General features: G+C 45.8%; 1 protein-coding gene across 1 annotated transcript in view; it reads left to right on the top strand.

Moving 5' to 3' along the window:
* The window catches only part of vwa8 (von Willebrand factor A domain containing 8), a 66,492-nt gene extending 49,873 nt beyond the window's left edge, over positions 1 to 16,619 (top strand). The window contains exons 38-45 of the mRNA XM_071926345.2: positions 1,680 to 1,788; positions 2,572 to 2,728; positions 6,677 to 6,785; positions 9,332 to 9,457; positions 10,076 to 10,234; positions 12,287 to 12,385; positions 12,807 to 13,045; positions 14,878 to 16,619. Coding sequence (XP_071782446.1) covers positions 1,680 to 1,788; positions 2,572 to 2,728; positions 6,677 to 6,785; positions 9,332 to 9,457; positions 10,076 to 10,234; positions 12,287 to 12,385; positions 12,807 to 13,045; positions 14,878 to 14,986 — 1,107 coding nt within the window. The 3' untranslated portion in view covers positions 14,987 to 16,619. The remainder of the gene's footprint in view (positions 1 to 1,679; positions 1,789 to 2,571; positions 2,729 to 6,676; positions 6,786 to 9,331; positions 9,458 to 10,075; positions 10,235 to 12,286; positions 12,386 to 12,806; positions 13,046 to 14,877) is intronic.
* Positions 16,620 to 17,300: the final 681 nt, after the last annotated feature.

Raw genomic sequence — 17,300 nt, 5'->3', positions numbered from 1 at the left:
TCTGTATTTGTGTGTGTGTATGTGTGTGTGTGTGTGTGTGTGTGTGTGTGTGTTTGAGATAGCTAGAGAGAGTGAGAGAGAGAGAAAGAGGGCCAGTCGTAGCCTATAGAGGTTAGAGAAGCCAGCTTGCGACCGGAGTTTGAATCTCCACCCCAGCTGGGAAAGTGAATGCTCTCCCCTGCCTCAATAACTATTACTGAGATGTCCTTAAGCAAGACACTTAACCCCCTCAACTGCTCAGTGGCAACAGGAGAAGACTGGGTATACTAGGCAGAGGGAGCAGAGGGGAAAGAGTGAGCATGCTCAGTGGACTTGACTCCCTGGATAAATAAAGGTTAAATAAGGTTACATAACACTGTATGTGGCTTAGTGGGAAAGTGTATGAATGAGTAGTAAGAAATGACATTGCATATACAGTAGTTGGTGGTAATGAAGACACTTTTGTCCGCTGTGTGTGCTGCCTCCCACACAGAGTGTTGTATTGTCCTTATAATCTGCTGTGGCGCAGATCAGCCCGGTCTTCCTAATCTGGCCTAAATATAGAGAGCTCCGCTGATCCAGCACTGCTCAGCTTCATGTAGCTGTGAGAACAGAGCCTGGGAGAGAATGTGTGTGTGTGTGTGTGTGTGTGTGTGTGAGGTGTGGACAGTGGGTCCGTAGAGAGAGAGGAGGGGTCCCGCTGGGTCAGGCTTCTGCTCCGTCTAGATAAGTCTGTCCAACCGCTCAGACCGTGACACAGCGAGAAAAAAAAGCAAAAACAGTAACGATAATAAGTAACACAGCCATGCACAGTAAACAACAAAACCTCACCCCCCACAGATACCATTTAAATGGCTACAGTTTGTAAGAATGTAACTTAACTGCAGGGAATAGACTTACTCTCCCCACTGAACCGCACTCTGTCTCTCTCACTCCTACATGCATGCCAGACTCTGGCCGGCCGCCCTGCCTCCGTGTGAGAGCCAGCATGCTGATTTTGGCTCAGAGGGTACCATTGAGATGGAGCTGAAAACCCAAGGCCTTAACCTCTCCCCGTCTCCCCCCCCCCCCCCCTCTCTCTCTCTCTCTCTCTCTCTCTCTCTCTCTGTTTCTCTCTATCACTCTCCTGCTGAGAAAGACAGAGCCTATTCTGTCCATCCAGCTGAAATCAAAGAAAGTAGAGATAGAGAGTCCATTCTGTTTGTCCTTTCAGTGGAAGAGAGCAGAGAGTGTGGTAGGTAGCTGGCTGAGTTGTAGTTTTGATGGCTGTCTCCCACATACTGATACAACACATCAGGAGATGAACACAAAGAGGAGGTGTTGGGAGGAGTTGTGTGGGCGAGGGACAGGAACAAGTCCATCCCAAAACACCTCTGATTAGTGTCCCGAGTTCTCTGAAAACTATGACCGACTGTGATTTTCTTGAAACTTTTCTTGGGAAAAATATTTACTGTTACAGTACAAATACAATAGCTGATCAGGTTTAACAGGATTTCCTGAACGCTTTGGAAGTTGATTCACGCATAAACGATCAGTGTGACAGCTCAACAGCCTCTGAAATGAAGAATACGGAAACAGCCTTCTAAACTTTTAAACTTCCCCTTTCCTGGTGCTTGGTGATTGTATATGCGTTCATCAGTGTATTTGTTGAATGGTTGAAACTAATCCAGATGGTATCTCTCTCTTTCCTCTCCTTTCAGATTACCGTCCAGAGGGACAGTGGTCAGGATGTCACCGCCCCAAAACATGGCAAGATCGACCCCAACAACGCTCCTCATGTTGGGGGAAACCAGTGGGCCGGGGGCACAGGTGGGTGGATGGTGTTGAATATAGAGCAAAACAGCATTATAGAAACCAGCATATCAGCATTTTTATTTTAAAAACAAGAACAATTATTAATATTATATTAATTATATAGTATTTTTAGCCAATGAAGATGTAGCCCTTTATTGCTTAAAGGTGCACAAGGTAAGGTTTTTATGTAAAAATACACTTTTCTTATCTAACGAAATCATGAAGTGGAGCTCGAATTAATATGCCGTAGATCTGCTAAAATTATTATTATTATTGTTATTTGGGTATTGGGTACAAGCGTCACTGGGTCACTGGTGGGAAATTCTCAGGGAACTGGTGCACAGCAAGTGACTGAACCCCCACCTGTTCCAGTGGAGCTGCCCAGCGGCCAACAGTAGAAGACTGTGGCTGAACTGGGCAGCTCCCAGGTGTGAATGGGTATAACTGTGTGAAAGTGAAGCAGGGCGTTGCTGGAAAAGAGCATGAATGCTCATTCAGCTTTCCCTGGAAGGTTAGAAAAATAAATAAGTAGGGATGTACCGATCAAATAGCCACCGATCATAATAACATTGTAAATAGGTCATCGGTGATCAGTCAAGCACCGTTTCAACTGCCTGATCACATTATAGGTCTGCATTCCTCATTCATGCTCATGAGCTATTTGACAGTAATTGAACACAGACACTTTTTTAGTCAATAGAAAATCTGGGTAAAATGTATCAATCGACGATCTGTAATCCTAATCGGCTCCAGAAAACCTGATCTGTGCATCCGTAATAATAAGATCTGTCCCTGCAGGGGGCAGAGACACGGCGGGTCTGGGCGGCAAAGGGGGTCCCTACCGTCTGGACGCAGGACACAAGGTCTTCCAGGTCTCCCAGGCCGAGAAGGATGCGTTGCCAGAAGAGGTCCGCAGAGCAGCCCGCGAGATGGGCGAGAAAGCCTTCAAAGAGAGGTCGGTTACATCGAGTACAGCGGCAAAATCCTGTCTGTTCATCTAGCCCTCTCATTCTGGCACAGATCACGTGCTGATTGATTCCTTCCCAGTCCAGGAAACTATGGTGGATGCTCAACCAATGACCCACTTTCTCAATTTCCCTTCCTCCTAGTGCAGTATAGCTCAATTCAGTTAGTTCCAGAGGTGAGAAACGACCCACACTAACCTCTATATGTTGTTACAGCATGGAGGTGTGCAGATGTTTTGAGCTGGCAGCCTTTTTCCACCCTGCATTCCCTTTGGGAGCTACCCAGGACTGGAGTGTATGATCTATGTGATGTGTGTAATTTGGAACGTGTGTGTGTGTGTGTGTGTGTGTGTGTGTGTGTGTGTGTGTGTGTGTGTAGGCCCAGGCCTGGTTGTTTTGGCCATCCACAGGGGCTCCTGGTCAGTCAGCCATCCCAGGTATGCTGCTCCATCCCGGGCTAACAACCACAGGCTGCACTGGCCCGGCTGGATGGATGAACGCAACGATTGATCCCACTGGGTTGTGTGTGTGTGTGTGTGTGTGTGTGTGCACGTGTTTGCTTCAGGGTGGAGGGTTGAGAGGGCACCCCTTTCAACAGCTCAACCATGAAGGCCGTCTCTGTTCTCTTTCGCTTCAAACAGTCTCGTTCTCTTTACTTTCTTTTCTCCTTTTTTGCCCTCCCTCCTTTCTCCCCCTCCTCTCTCCTCCTTTCCTGCGTACCCCTTCTCCAACACTGGCTGCTTTCACACAAGCTGACAACCTCTCTCTCTCTCTCTCTCTCTCTCTTTCTCCCATCCCCCAGTTTTTTTTATATCTTTCTAACTATGTCTTTCTTGGTCTCTTCTCCCCTAACTTCCCTCTGTCTTTACCCATTCCACCCCCCTTTACCTGTCTACATTTCTTCTGTCTATGACCCTCTCTCCCACCTTTCCCTACCTCCCTCCCTCCCTATCTTCTGCCTGTCTGTCACACTAAGCCCAGAGTAAATCCTGTAGCTACATGCTGATAGTCTGCTTCCAAGTAACTGTCACTGTACTCGACTGCTCCCAGGCCAACACACCACAGAAATGCCCACGGATATGGCCGACCTTGTGTTTTTTACTAGAATTGTTGTTGCTACATATCACAGGCGGACTCTCTCAGGCCACTTCCATACGTTCTCATTCAGAGTTGTGTGTTGCACAATCCTTTGTTTACTTGAGCATCAATCAGACTTACTATGATCCTTCCCTAAACCTTTGAATACCTAACACACACACACACAATTAAAAGCAGGCATAGGCATGCATTAAACGCGAAACACACGCATGAGTGTACACACACACACAGACACACACACACATACACATTCTCCCTTCCATCCAACTGTCAAAAAAAGTTTGGCAAACAATTAAAATGTCACAAAAAATAAAATGTGATTTATGAGTTTTTCCATCAGCTAGGCTGAAGCCAATAATTTAGTCTTCCTGAATGTAAAAAAAAAAAAACACATCCATCAGAAAAGGGGAAACATTCTTCCAAGAATTGATTAGTATTGGGCAAGTTGTTATTGTTCTTTAGTGTCTGCTAATGTTGGCCATATTTCATGCTTTCATCTGAAGACAAAAACAAAGAAATGCACTTAGAAATGTTCTAATGCACCAACTAATGGCAATATAACCATGATGGGCATCTCATACATGCAAACAACAGCAGGTAGTCAGAACGTCCAGAGCCACTGTGGTGTTGTGTGTTCAGTTTGAGCCATTCATCAAGCCTACCTCATTATTTATTTGACAAATGCATTTCCCTTGCTATTTATCGCATAATTTCTGTATCAAGAAGAAACATGTGCTTTATTTTACTGCTTCCATCCAGCTTTTCTAATTTGATACATCATAATTTGCAACAGAATTCTTGGATGGAAAACCAGCTTGTGTGTTGTTGCGTTTGGCCCGAGAGAGGCAGGTGTTGTGGATGGAAGGCTGTTTGTGTAGTGTGTTAGCTGTAGGGAGTGTCAGCCCAACTCCTTGTTTTTGTGGTTGTTGTGAAGGAGGTTTCAGTGTGCTGTCTCCATCGCTTATGAGCCGGTTTGAGCCAAAAGAGACTCACTTTTTCTGACTCTCTCTCTCTATCTCTCTATCTCTATCTCTCTATCTCTCTCTCTCCCTCATTTAAGTGAAGGTTGAGGAATTTAGAGGAAATAGCCGCGGCTGCTGGCCAGTCCGTCTGCTCGGCACACACACACACATTCTCACACACACACACACACATATATATACACATAGGAATGTGTGGTGGAAGCCGCATTGCCATGCACTCCTCTGTGGGCTGAGATGATGTGGTGTAAGAGGCAGAGGAACAGACAGGCAAACTATGTGTGCAGGTCTAAATAAATTGGACTGTTGTGTGTGTGTGTGTGTGTGTGTGTGTGTGTGTGTGTGCGTGTGTGTGTGGTACAGGATGTATTTCGTTTTTTTCACCTTGTAATGACACGTTTTTTTGGCTGCATGGTTAGATTAACGGTTAGTAGTACAATATGCAAATCATGTTTTTCTTTCATCATATCTTCTTTACTAAACACAACTGGTCTTTCGTGTCTCTTAACAATTCATTTTCTGTGTCATTTTTCTTATACGGCCCATACAAGATCTTACAACTTAAAAAGTCTTAAATTTGGGTTTCTGAAACCTTCAAAAAACCCTATTAGCCAATGTTTGATCAGTGTTTTTTTTGTTAATATCATTGTCAGTTAAACAAATTAGCCGATGAAGTACTCAGTCCATTAATCAATAGGGTAATTTGACAAAAGTTAGTTTGATGTATTCACAAAGATTTTTTGGGGGGGGGGGTTTTGTGAAAAGTCCAGAGTGAGACTAGTGCACATGCTTCAGCAACAGTGAGGATGTATTTTAGTTGAATGCACACACCTGTTGCAGCCAGTATAGAGATCATAGTGGTAGATATGTCCACTGAATGTGTGTGTGTGTGACTGTGTGTGTTTGAAACAGTAATACATAACAAAAGAGGGTCTGGCTGATTGCATGGCTGATGCAGAAGCAGTCTACACAATACACCCCTCTCACTCTGATCTCTTTTTCACCCACACAACCACACACACTCACACACACACACACACTCACTGGTCTGCTGCAAGCCATGACACATATCGCCAGAGCCTCACCTCCATCCCACAATCCCTCCCTCCGTTTTAAGTCACTGTTCTCTATCTCTGCTGCGGTCACGGTCTGGTTGTCACCTAAGGCTTCAAACACCTGGGAGAGAATCCTACCACCATCTCTCTCTCTCTCTCTCTCTCACACACACACACACACACACACACTGAATCATCCTCGGGTGTAGCAAGGGTCTTACCTCCACCTTGTTTACATAGATTAGAGTTGCTGACATTTTTTGTGTGTGTGTGTGTGTGTAATGTGGTGGGTCAGCGAACGATACTACCCGCACAGTGGGATTATACCGATTAGCTCACCTTGAGATGCACAGCCCACCTGTCCTGAGCTCCACAGGTGTGTTTTGGAGGGAACACACACGCACACGCACACACACACACACACACACACACACACACACACACAAACTCACAAGTGTCAGTGCTCAATGTTTAACAACACTGACCTCTGTGTCAGTTTCTCCACAGGTGTCCTGAGCTCATGGAAAGATACCTGTCTCTTTCTTCTCTCTCACTCACTCTCTATCTACATCTCTGTCAAACTCATTCTCGCCTTAGATTCGTTTCCAGCAGTGGAAAAGAAAAAAGCAAAAAGTGTCTAACATACTGTATGCTTTAATACAAAGGGTGCTTGGCCTAATTCAGATGAAATCAACTCATGCCTATTCTCTCTCCCTCTCGCCCTCTCCCCTTCTCTCCCTCTCTCTCTCCCTCTTCCCCTCTCTCTCTCTCCCTCTCTTTGTCTCTCTGTTTCCCTCCCTCTCAGGCTGAAGGAGATTGATATGAGTGAGTATGATGCTGACACATACGAGCGCTTCTCCAAGGCGGTCAGGAGACAAGTCCAGTCTCTCCGCATCATCCTGGACAGTTTACAGGTTAGCTTCACTCCACTTTGCATCAGCCTCCGTCCTTTATTTTTGCACACGGTCGCTTGTTTAGCTGAACACATAACCCTCAGTCCCGCGGAACAAAGCGCAGCCCTTTGAATGATTGGGGCAGATAATTTAGAGCCTCATTCAGAGCCTCAGGAATGGAGGAAGTTTGAAAGAATGGAATGTTCGAATTGCTGTAGACCAAAGCTAATCTGAAGCAAGGCAACAGTAAACAAATGATGCAGTCAGTAACAAATATGTTACCTTGTTTTGACCTGTAATTAATTGTGACGTCTTTTTCCTTGGATTTCCTGTTGGAGTTTGAGTTTCTGTGGGTGGCACTCTCTTCTTTGTCTGTTCAGCCACGGTGGCTATCGCTGCTCATGCTAACTACACAGTTCTTCTTCTACACCCGACACCGGATGTTTAGAAGAGCAAATGTAAAAGCTTTTATGACCTGGGTATAGGTCGAATCACCACTGAATTAGATCAATTGTCGGTAGAGACTAGCAACATTTACTTATATAAATATTGCAGATTATTACTTTAAACGCTATCTATCCAAACTGACATCAGCACATTTTCTGACAGCCTCCTCATGCTTCCTGAAGGTTCAAAAGTTAAGGTTCAGATAATTTAGCTTCTACTGTAAATACAGTCGGACAGTAAGGACTGCAGGCCGGTTGACCGTGGTCATCCAGAGAACAATGGACCTGGAGTCATATATAAAGTTGCTAGATGACAATCGGTTGACCTCATATGACCCCACACGTGGTGTAAGGACAGGAAAGGGGGGGGAGGGCGCTGTCCCCAAGGAGCATCCTGATTGGTTGAATGAATGAAAAGCCAGAGCTCAGGGAGTGGTGGTTAAAAATCCAGGATGTGATATTGTCTTCATTTCTTTAGTTTGGCTTCGATTTTCCTCCCTTTGTCTGAGCGTCTTAGGGGGATGTGTGTCCGTGCATTGAAGTGTGTGTTTTGTGTGTGTGTGTGTGTGTGTGTGTGTGTGTGTGAAGAGAGGAAAATCATGCAGCATGTGAGAATGATTACAGAGCAGCAGCACTAAGCCATGCTCTATTATTCCCCACTCCAGGTGTGAGGCTCTGTTTGTGTGTGTGTGTGTGTGTGTGTGTGTGTGTGTGTGTGTGTATGTGTGTGTTTGTGTTTTCCATCCAGGTGTTTGCAGCCACGCTCCCCTTTGGCTTTGAGCGTGAGCTTTGGTTATTGTTTGTGTTTGCCCTCGTTAACTCAGCCTTCTTTCCCACTGTAAAGACCAAGAAGATTATACCAATCATGGCAGGCGTGACGCTATGAAGTCATGTGTTATTTTTATCATACCTGGAGAGTGAATCAGGGATCGGGACTCACACACACACACACACACGCATACACACACACTTAGCCATAGCTGGCAAGCTCCCAATAAACTGATACTGTATTGTTTCCATCCGCTCTAGAGTCCCCCGGGAGAAACCCTTCTCTGTGTTTATCTCTCAACAATGGACTGGGTTGCCAGATATAAACACCAGATCGCCGCTTTGTGCTCCGTAAAAAGGCTACAAGTTGCCAGAATGGAAAAAAATGCTCCAAGGTTGGCAACTTGGCATGTTACAACTTATTTGACACATACATTAGGTAGTGTGTGCACTGACCTACACTAAACCTCGATAGCCCTACCTTAGTTTTGACAGCCTGATCATATCTCACACACACACCCCCTTCTTTCTACAAATGCGTTCGAAAAAACTATTGTCGCAGATGTCAGCGCTTATCGATGCTTCAGAGCATAAGACACACATGTGCTGTGTGTGGCATGATGTGTAATCTGTGTTCTTTGGCGTGTACACACGTCATGTGTCATGTGTTATGTAAAGAAAGTCACACACACGTAACCAAACACCGTCACCGGACTTTTGTAAAGATTCAGCGTTCAGGCGGATTGTGTTCCTCCTTTTGTTAGTCCTCCTTTCTGCAGAGAGTTCTCCTTCCTCAGGGATCCAAATGGAGGCAACAGGAGAAAGTAACGCTGCTCTTCCTCCCTCCTCCCTCCGTCCTCGTTTCCTCAGGGAGTCGGGGAGTGGGACTGAAGGAAGGGGGTCAGAGTTACAGAGCTACCCTGGTGTCCTGTCTCTATTGTTGTGTGGGTGGGTGGGTGTACTTGTATTTGTATTTGCACATGTGTGTATATTTGTGTTTGTGTGCGTGCATATGTATATACATACTGTATGTGTGTATATTATTCTTTCCGCACTTTCTATCCTTTGTCAGCAGTCTGTTGAATCTCAAAGCCCCACCAAAGTGAAATCCCCTTCCCCAGACAGGTCTTCAAATGTGTGTTCATCTGCTAGTTGTGTTATTCATTAGCTGGTACACAGCAGATATTCAGACCTCTTGGTGTTCTAAGCTGGAGTTTGTGCATGAAAATCTGTTATGATCCCTGTTAATGTGGAAGCGATGAAAGACATAGGAAATGTAAATAGTGTTTGGGTACTGCGGTTGTAACTGTGTGGGTTTGTGTGTGTGTGTGTGTGTGTGTGTGTGTGTTTCAGGCCAAAGGGAAGGAGCGACAGTGGTTGAAGAATCAGGCTCTAGGAGAACTGGATGATGCTAAAATCATCGATGGACTGACTGGAGAGAAGGCCATATATAAACGCAGGGGAGAGCAGGAACCAGAGGTGAGTGTGTGCGTGCGTGTGTGTGTGTGTGTGTGTGTGTGTGTGTGTGTGTGTGTGTGTGTGTGTGTCCAAAGATACTTAAGCCACCGTTAAACTGTTCTTTTTTTCTGAGCCACACCTTCAACCACACACGCACACACACACACATAATGTTGACCTTATCTGTCAGAATGTAGATTCCAGTGGTGTGTGAGATTATTATTACACCCTCGGTCGAGTCATCCCACCCGTTGTAATGGAAGCCCACACACACACACACACACACACACACACAGTATAGAGAGGGTTGTTCCCACACTAATCATATACATAAACACACACTAGCCATAATATGCATGTCATGTTTTTCTACCTTATTTAACTCCGAGCGCTGAATATTTTTGGTCTGGCCTGAAGGTCCGTGATGAAATAATTGCATCTCCTTTTGAAATCCTGGTCTTCTTTTTGTTATTTTTGACTCAGGGAATTAACCTCCACCAGATTCAACAAAACACAACACAGTGTCCACCCTACATTAACCTTTATGGTTTATGGTGTTAGTTTTTGCCAGTTTTCATTGAAAAATGTGTGCTCATATTTGATCTTTTCCCCTCCTGTGTTGTGTATCTGTCTTCTTAGCTGGGCAGTCCTCAGCAGAAGCCCAAGCGTCTGCGTGTGCTAGCCGACGTGTCGGGCAGCATGTACCGCTTTAACGGTGTGGACGGCAGGCTGGAGCGCTCCATGGAGGCTGTGTGTATGGTGATGGAGGCTCTGGAGAGCTACGAGCACAAGTTCAAGGTGAGACCACCACACCGACAACTACATTATCACACCCAGGTAACCACAAGGTTACCACCAGGCTACTATGCTACATGAAGAATACGTATTAGAGAATATATTCAAGAGGGCTTTAACTCATATTCTGTTGCCTTTTTGAACTATTAACCTTAATCTCAACCACGTCTCCACTAGGAATTGCACTTGTTGCACTTTTTTGTAAATATGAATTGCCCCTGTGTTTGTGGTGGTTGATTATATATGGGGTTAAAGGTTATCACCCACAGTGCCAAGGTTCAGTAGCAAAAGAAAAATCAGCTTGTTTATCTCTACAGAGCTTAGAAGCACATACCGAGACTTTATTTGGATAATTCCCTGGTCAATAAACTATCAGCTCCCACTCTGGCGGTATTGTGGGTCAAAACTCATTAAGGTCATAGGGCTGACTTGTGATTTCTACTCCCATGTCCCCGAGCTGCTTGGTTTGCCATGTAAAAGAGTTGTTGTGTTGTAGCTGCTGACAGGTCTGCTGACAGCTGCGCTCTGCTTGGCTTTGTCCACACTGTCGTCAGTGTGAATGACGCACAGCGGTCAGTGCTGCAGGGCCTTAACTACCTGCCTGCTCCTCTTTAACTGTATCTGCTACTGCAGCTCTCAGAGAGTAGAGTGGAGAATAGTGGAGAAATAAAGGGAGAGAGCAAAAATTGTATGTCACACTTATTTGACCTTAATTACACCTTTATTTATGTTGAAATGTTGAGGATCTTTTTTTCCAAGGCAGATATGGCCAAGGCAGCAGCAGCACATTTAGTTAGACCAAACAACACATTTCATAATAAGTCATCCAAGACAATTCGAGAAAAAGCGAGAGAAGAAGAGAGAAAATGAGAGAGAAAAGACAGGATTTCAGTCCTGAAACAGTCATCTTAATCAAAGCACTGTCAGTAATTAGATAAAGAATGAGGGAGAGAAAAGGAGTCCAGCTTAGCCAGGATGGTAGGGTGGTCGACGAGATAGAGGAAGAGAAAGAGAGGGATAGAGAGAGAAGAGGAGGGAGTCGTGAGTGTATGCGAAAAAGATTGTAGGGAGACAGACTTCTTGGCCCCTAAGTGTCACCCAATCCGACCTACTAGTGATCACATATCAGTGTCACACACACGCACACACACACACACACAGAGGGAATTTCAATGCTGCTTATCACATGTCAATGCAACTGCTTTCCTTGCGTAACACACCTTACGTAAAAGTGCATCTGATAGCACAAGATGCATACAACAACACATACACACTTTCACTTGTATGTGCTTCTGCTACCTGCTCACACACACAGAAGACAAGACGCAAACATCACACGATCTCCATAGGTCAAACATATAGTAGGTCAGACAGTGAAATCTCCTCCCAAGTCTGTTCAGTATTTCTATTTAAATATGAAAATTGAGACGAGGCGACATCAGTCTTAACACCACATCACTTTATAGTTTCATGTCTGATTTATTACAGACATCAAACCTCTCATTACTAGCGAGTTACCAGAGATGGAGACACACACTCACATATGCAGCGGTGAGACACACGGTCGCATACCTTCACCCACCGCAGTCCTAACTGCCCTTATTAGAAATAACTCATATAATATCTGGGCCCTGAAATAGCTGAGCGGAGCCCGCAGAGCAGCCGGCCTGACCCGGCCTTATGTAAGCCAGTTCTGATGGATGGTCTATGGGAAGCATGTACACATGTGACAGGGTTAACATACTGTAGTGGGCACTGGTCGGAGCGAGGATAGCCCTGTGTAGAAGTGACTATCTAATGTTACGGCACCATCGCACCCTGGTCTTTACACTTCATTCCAAGTTGGCCATACGCTATTCTAGGACATGGGAGGGGATGATGCAAGGCGAGGGGGTTACGGGAAATTTTGAGTTGTTTAACAATTCGAATATTTTCTACATTGCAGTTTATATTAATGTGATTTTTTTCTCCCTTTCACCTCCTGTATTTCTCATCTCTCTCAATTTTTATTTTCAATCTGTCCACCCGGCTTCTCCTTCTGTTTTCTCTGTGCAGTATGACATAGTGGGCCACTCAGGCGATGGCTTCGACATCGAGCTGGTCAGAGCGGACAAGGTCCCCAAGAACGAAAAACAAAGACTCAAGGTCCTCAAGGTATGGACTCATCTTCAGTCCATTCAGCCTTCCTTATTGTACCATACTGTGTAATGTTTTACATGGTGTTATATTGAGCTGTGTTGGGGGGAGAAAGGGGGGCTATGGGACATACCTGCTTTCACCCACGTTTTTTCTGTTGCATTCAAGCTATATTTCTACGTAGGTGTTCTCCCAAAATAGCCCACGGGATAGGTGCATCATATCTTGTGTATTGGTAAAACAAGCCATGTCATATCATCATACATCATAATAGACAGGTCAAATATCTGCTTCTCTTTGCCCTTCTTCCTTTCATTCCATCCCTTTTCATCCCTCCTCTCCTGGACCCAATCCATTCCTCTCCCCTTCCTTCACCCCCTTGCTTCATCTCCTCCTCCTCCTCCCTCCCTCTCTCTCCTCCTCCCTCACCCCCTGGTAGACCATGCACGCCCACGCCCAGTTCTGCATGAGCGGCGACTACACCCTGGAGGGCACGGAGGCCAGCATCAGGGAGCTGGCGCGAGAGGAGGCCGACGAGCACTTCGTGGTGGTGCTGAGCGACGCCAACCTGGAGCGCTACGGCATCCGGCCCGAGCGCTTCGCCCGCGTCCTCACCTCCGACCCGCAGGTCAACGCCTTCGCCATCTTCATCGGCTCGCTTGGCGACCAGGCCGAGAGGTGAGGAGGTGGAGGAGGAGGAGGTGGGGGTGTTTTGTAGGGTAGGGGATGAAAGTGGAGGGCGGAAGCGAGGGAGAGGAAGATGGAGGAAAGGGAGAGGAAGAGATGAAAGGGGAAGGTGAAGAGGAAAGGTGAATGGGGAGGAAGAGAGGATGAGTAGAGGGAGGGGATGAGAGGTGCCAGAAAAAAGGGAAGAAAGATTAGGGAGGGGTGAGGAAGAGATGCCAGAGAGAGGAGGAAAAAAGAGAGAGGGGTGGCGGGGATGGAGAACAGAGGGAAGCAGAGGTAGGAAAGAGATGGAGGAAAAGATGGTTGAAGAAGGGGAAAGTAGTGACGAAGGAAAAGGAGCAGAAGACTGTGGAGGAAGGGAGAAAGAGAGAGAAAAGAAAGCAAATCGACCAGTCTTAGAAGAGAACATCAACAACCTGTGTAATAAAGTCTTCTGGGATCCAGGCTCCTACGCAGGAAATTCTACTCAAAGTTGCAGCCCGTCATCCGAAAACAATAAAGAACAACTAGACTTCAAAGTTCAGTTGAACGATGAACATCCAGTTTAAACCAGCTGAAGCCTACTCATATTGGTGCGTGCTGCTGGTCCCGCTGACCTTTGTAGTCAAATCCCAGTTTAAGTCCTGGGCTTTGCGGGCAGCACAAAGAGGGATAAGTGCCCTCTTAACTTCACTCCTCCTTCCTGTTGCCGTCCTGCCCCGGGCTCCCAGGTCCCTGGCCCGCTATAGGTCCAGGGCTCTTGGCTCAGGGCCAGCGCTCTGTTGTGGCCTGTGGGCCTCGCGTGGCCCTTTGAAGAGCCACCAGCTTGAATATAGTCGACTGAGCCGCAGGACCTTTAGAATGACAATGACCTGTTTCGCTCTCTGTTCGTGACTCTCTGAAGGAACGAGCAGCGAGAGAGAGAGAGAGAGAGAGAGAGATAGAGAGAGAGTGAGAGCAAAGGAAGAGACCTTTGACCCTTGGAAGCGGCTTAGAGGAACTACTCTTTAACTACAGAGGCCATGGTCAGGTAGAAATTAACTCTGAATTCAAAGGGCTCAATTCAGAAAGCAGACGCAGGGGATGGAGAAAGAGAATAGAGTGGAGGAGAGATCTCTGTGCTACTGTCTATTAACAGGCTTCCCACTGCACATGGAATATCTGGAATATCATGGAAGTTTGAGCGATGTATTCCAGACAGGTTAAGTCAGGGAATTTGATCCATTTTCTGGGGAAGTCAGGGAATATCAGGGAATTTTACAAATGGGTCACTTTACACGAATATGCCAGGATGTAATTTGCAACTTGTTTTATACATTCATTGCAGCAGATGGTGGTTTTCAGTCCAGCTGTAATGAAAGGAACGATATTTTTGGGTCTTGGAAGCGCGCCGACTTAATTATGGGAAGTCATAGAATTTCACATCAGGGCCACAGTGGGAGCATTGTATTTATTCCTGACTGGAGTTGTAGGGTGATGGTCCACCTTTGCATGTGTCCTCACCTAGAGGACAAACATTTGAATGGGAGGAGGGAGAAGCAAATGGGGGAATGAACAACAAGAAAGAGAAAGAGTTAGAAGTAGTGAGTTTATGAAAAGGAGTGAAAACGCAGTAACTTTGACTCTGTTGTTTTGTGCCTAAGCTCCACCATGTGAATGGCGGGCATTGTCCCTTTCTCTCTAAACACATATCAACACACTGTACTCTTTCCATGGAAATGTCTAGTACCAACTCACAATGCACAAGCGCTGGTCTGTCTTCTCCCTGGGCAATGACTCAATTGCTAAAGTTCAGACACTCTGTCTAACCCCCAACTTCTGTCTTTTTTTTTCTTTGTTTTCAGACTCCAAAAGACCCTACCAGCAGGGAGATCCTTCGTTGCCATGGACACCAAGCAGATTCCCCAAATACTGCAGCAGATCTTCACATCCACTATGCTGTCCAGCGCCTGAGACTGACACACACACACACACACACACACACCGATACACACACACACACTCATTATCTCAGAGACTCGAAACCTCAAAAATTGTTCTGCCAACTCTAAAACTTATCAGGCTTTGGCACAGTGACTTATCATAATGTGTCCTTAACCCACTTTCCATTTCTTATCATATATTTTGAGCTGTATCAGGACTAGAGGTGAAGTGAGTACAAAATACGGTTTTCTAAATGCCGGTGTACAGGACTGCAGAGGTTAGACAGGTATATTTATTATGATGGAGTTGTGTGTTGGCGTGAGCGAGCCAGATAATGTTTAGCTGCTTTGTAGTGTCCCTGGGGGGAATTAGCATTGTGGAAATAGCCTGTGATCTTTTGCAGTACAACTGTACTCTACTGTGAAATGACACGTACTGCAGTGGTAACTACAGTGACATTGTGAGTGCCTGGAGCCTGTCTCGGACCCCGTGCGGAGATCAAACACGCAGCCCGCCCTGTTGTTGATTTAATTGTGCTTTTGGCCGACAGTGCACTGACGCACGCACGCATTCGTGTTTGTCCTGTTTTGGGGTCTGAGCCACTTTGTGTGGGGGGGGGAAGGTCCTGAACTTGAAATGGCCTCTCTTTTTTTGGACTTCCTGTCTCATTTATCCTCTGTCACACACAGAAAAGCGCATACGCACACACAGGACGGGCGACACTTACGCGCCACCTGACACACACTGGGACATGGCGAGTGGCACTAACTTGGCTCCTGTGGAATGCTGGGACTGTGACCAGGGAATTTCCCACCTGACTGCACACGCTCTTTAAAGGCAGCCGCTGTTGCACAACCCCCTGCTGCGTGTCTGTGTGTGTGTGTGTGTGTGTGTGTGTGTGTGTGTGTGTGTGTGTTCTTCTCTACACCATCTATGTCAACATGCACAGCCCTTTCCTTCCTGGCTAGTGGACCTTGTGACGCCCCTGCTCTTCTCAGTCCTGCAAGGAATCTGAGATCGCCTTTCATTGCCGGACCTCCCACCCCTCTCTCTCTCTCTCTTTCCCACACACACACACACACACACACACACACACCACCTATGTGACAGCAGGCGGCCACTATTGCGAGGCAGAATTGGCAGAACAATGTGTGACGTAGCATGTCAATGTGTGTTTCATGAAGAGCACACAGACCCGGACACATCTGCCTTCACTGTGCGTATCTCTACTATACGATAAGATACCGTGCATTCAAATTCACTCTGCCATGCCTGCGCCGACCAGTACCCACGTGCATCTGGCACTGTATCAGTTTCACCTCCGGCTGGTCACACTTAGTGTTCACGCCTCACTCAGCCGGACTGATCGGATCAATAGACTGATGTGTCTAATCTATCACAGTCTCTGATGGAGGGATATCCCTGTTTTCACTCTTGCTCTTTCTCTCTCTCTGCTGACAGTGTGGAGGGACCTGCAGTATTGTTATTACACTAAAGTGTCTTCATAGCAATAACAGGACTGTAGTTTCTGTATGGAAGCGTTGCCTTCATTACATTTGTGTATAGAAAATGTTTGTGTATTGAGGCATATGATTGTGCATAGAAACATTAAAATCAGATGTTTCCATTATAGATAACATGTTTAATCATCGCTGCTGTGTCTCATTTAGGCTTTGATGGAATAACAATTGTATATGTATACAGTATGTATTTAATGTATAAAATTTTAATAAAATCATCTTAACTGTTCATTACTCGGCTGTTTCCTTGTGCTCCACTTCCGTTTTTGTCTTACTGTCAAGGCACTACGACTCTGGCCTTCGCACTCCTTTCCATTGGTTGCTTATGATTTTGGTGATCTAGTAATTTTAGCTTATTCTACTGTTGTGCTCATTGTAAGTTGATTTGGATACGAGTGTCCACTAGATGCCTAAAATATCAATGTACACTGCTATCATTGTTATTCTGAGTGTGCATAATGTTATGAGTGCTTTACGTCGAGTCATACATTGTTCTGCAGGGTACCAGATGCCCTTTTTTCTGAGAAGCTGTGGGACTTCTTAGAATAAAAGGCTGTTCACTTCGCTTCCCTCTCATTTCCTCCATGGTCACTTTTTCCATGCACTGTAATAGCCCTCTCTCTCCCTCTCTCTTAACCTCCCCCCCTCGCTTTTGCTATTTTTTACCAGTCAAAGTGCTTCCTTTTTCTTATCATTTATGATTTTACACTTTCTAGTCATGTAGCATCCTGTATCTACCTCTGAATTCAGCTCTATGCCAAAATCTTCCTCACCGTATCGAATTCAGCACCCTGCGCTCCATGCTGCTCTATCCGTATATTCTT

The sequence above is a fragment of the Centroberyx gerrardi genome, chromosome 10, assembly GCF_048128805.1.
Source record: "Centroberyx gerrardi isolate f3 chromosome 10, fCenGer3.hap1.cur.20231027, whole genome shotgun sequence".
NCBI classification, from domain to species: Eukaryota; Metazoa; Chordata; class Actinopteri; order Beryciformes; family Berycidae; genus Centroberyx; species Centroberyx gerrardi.
The sequence above is the reverse complement of the archived record's forward strand: the minus strand, read 5'-3'. Positions and strand labels throughout refer to the sequence as shown.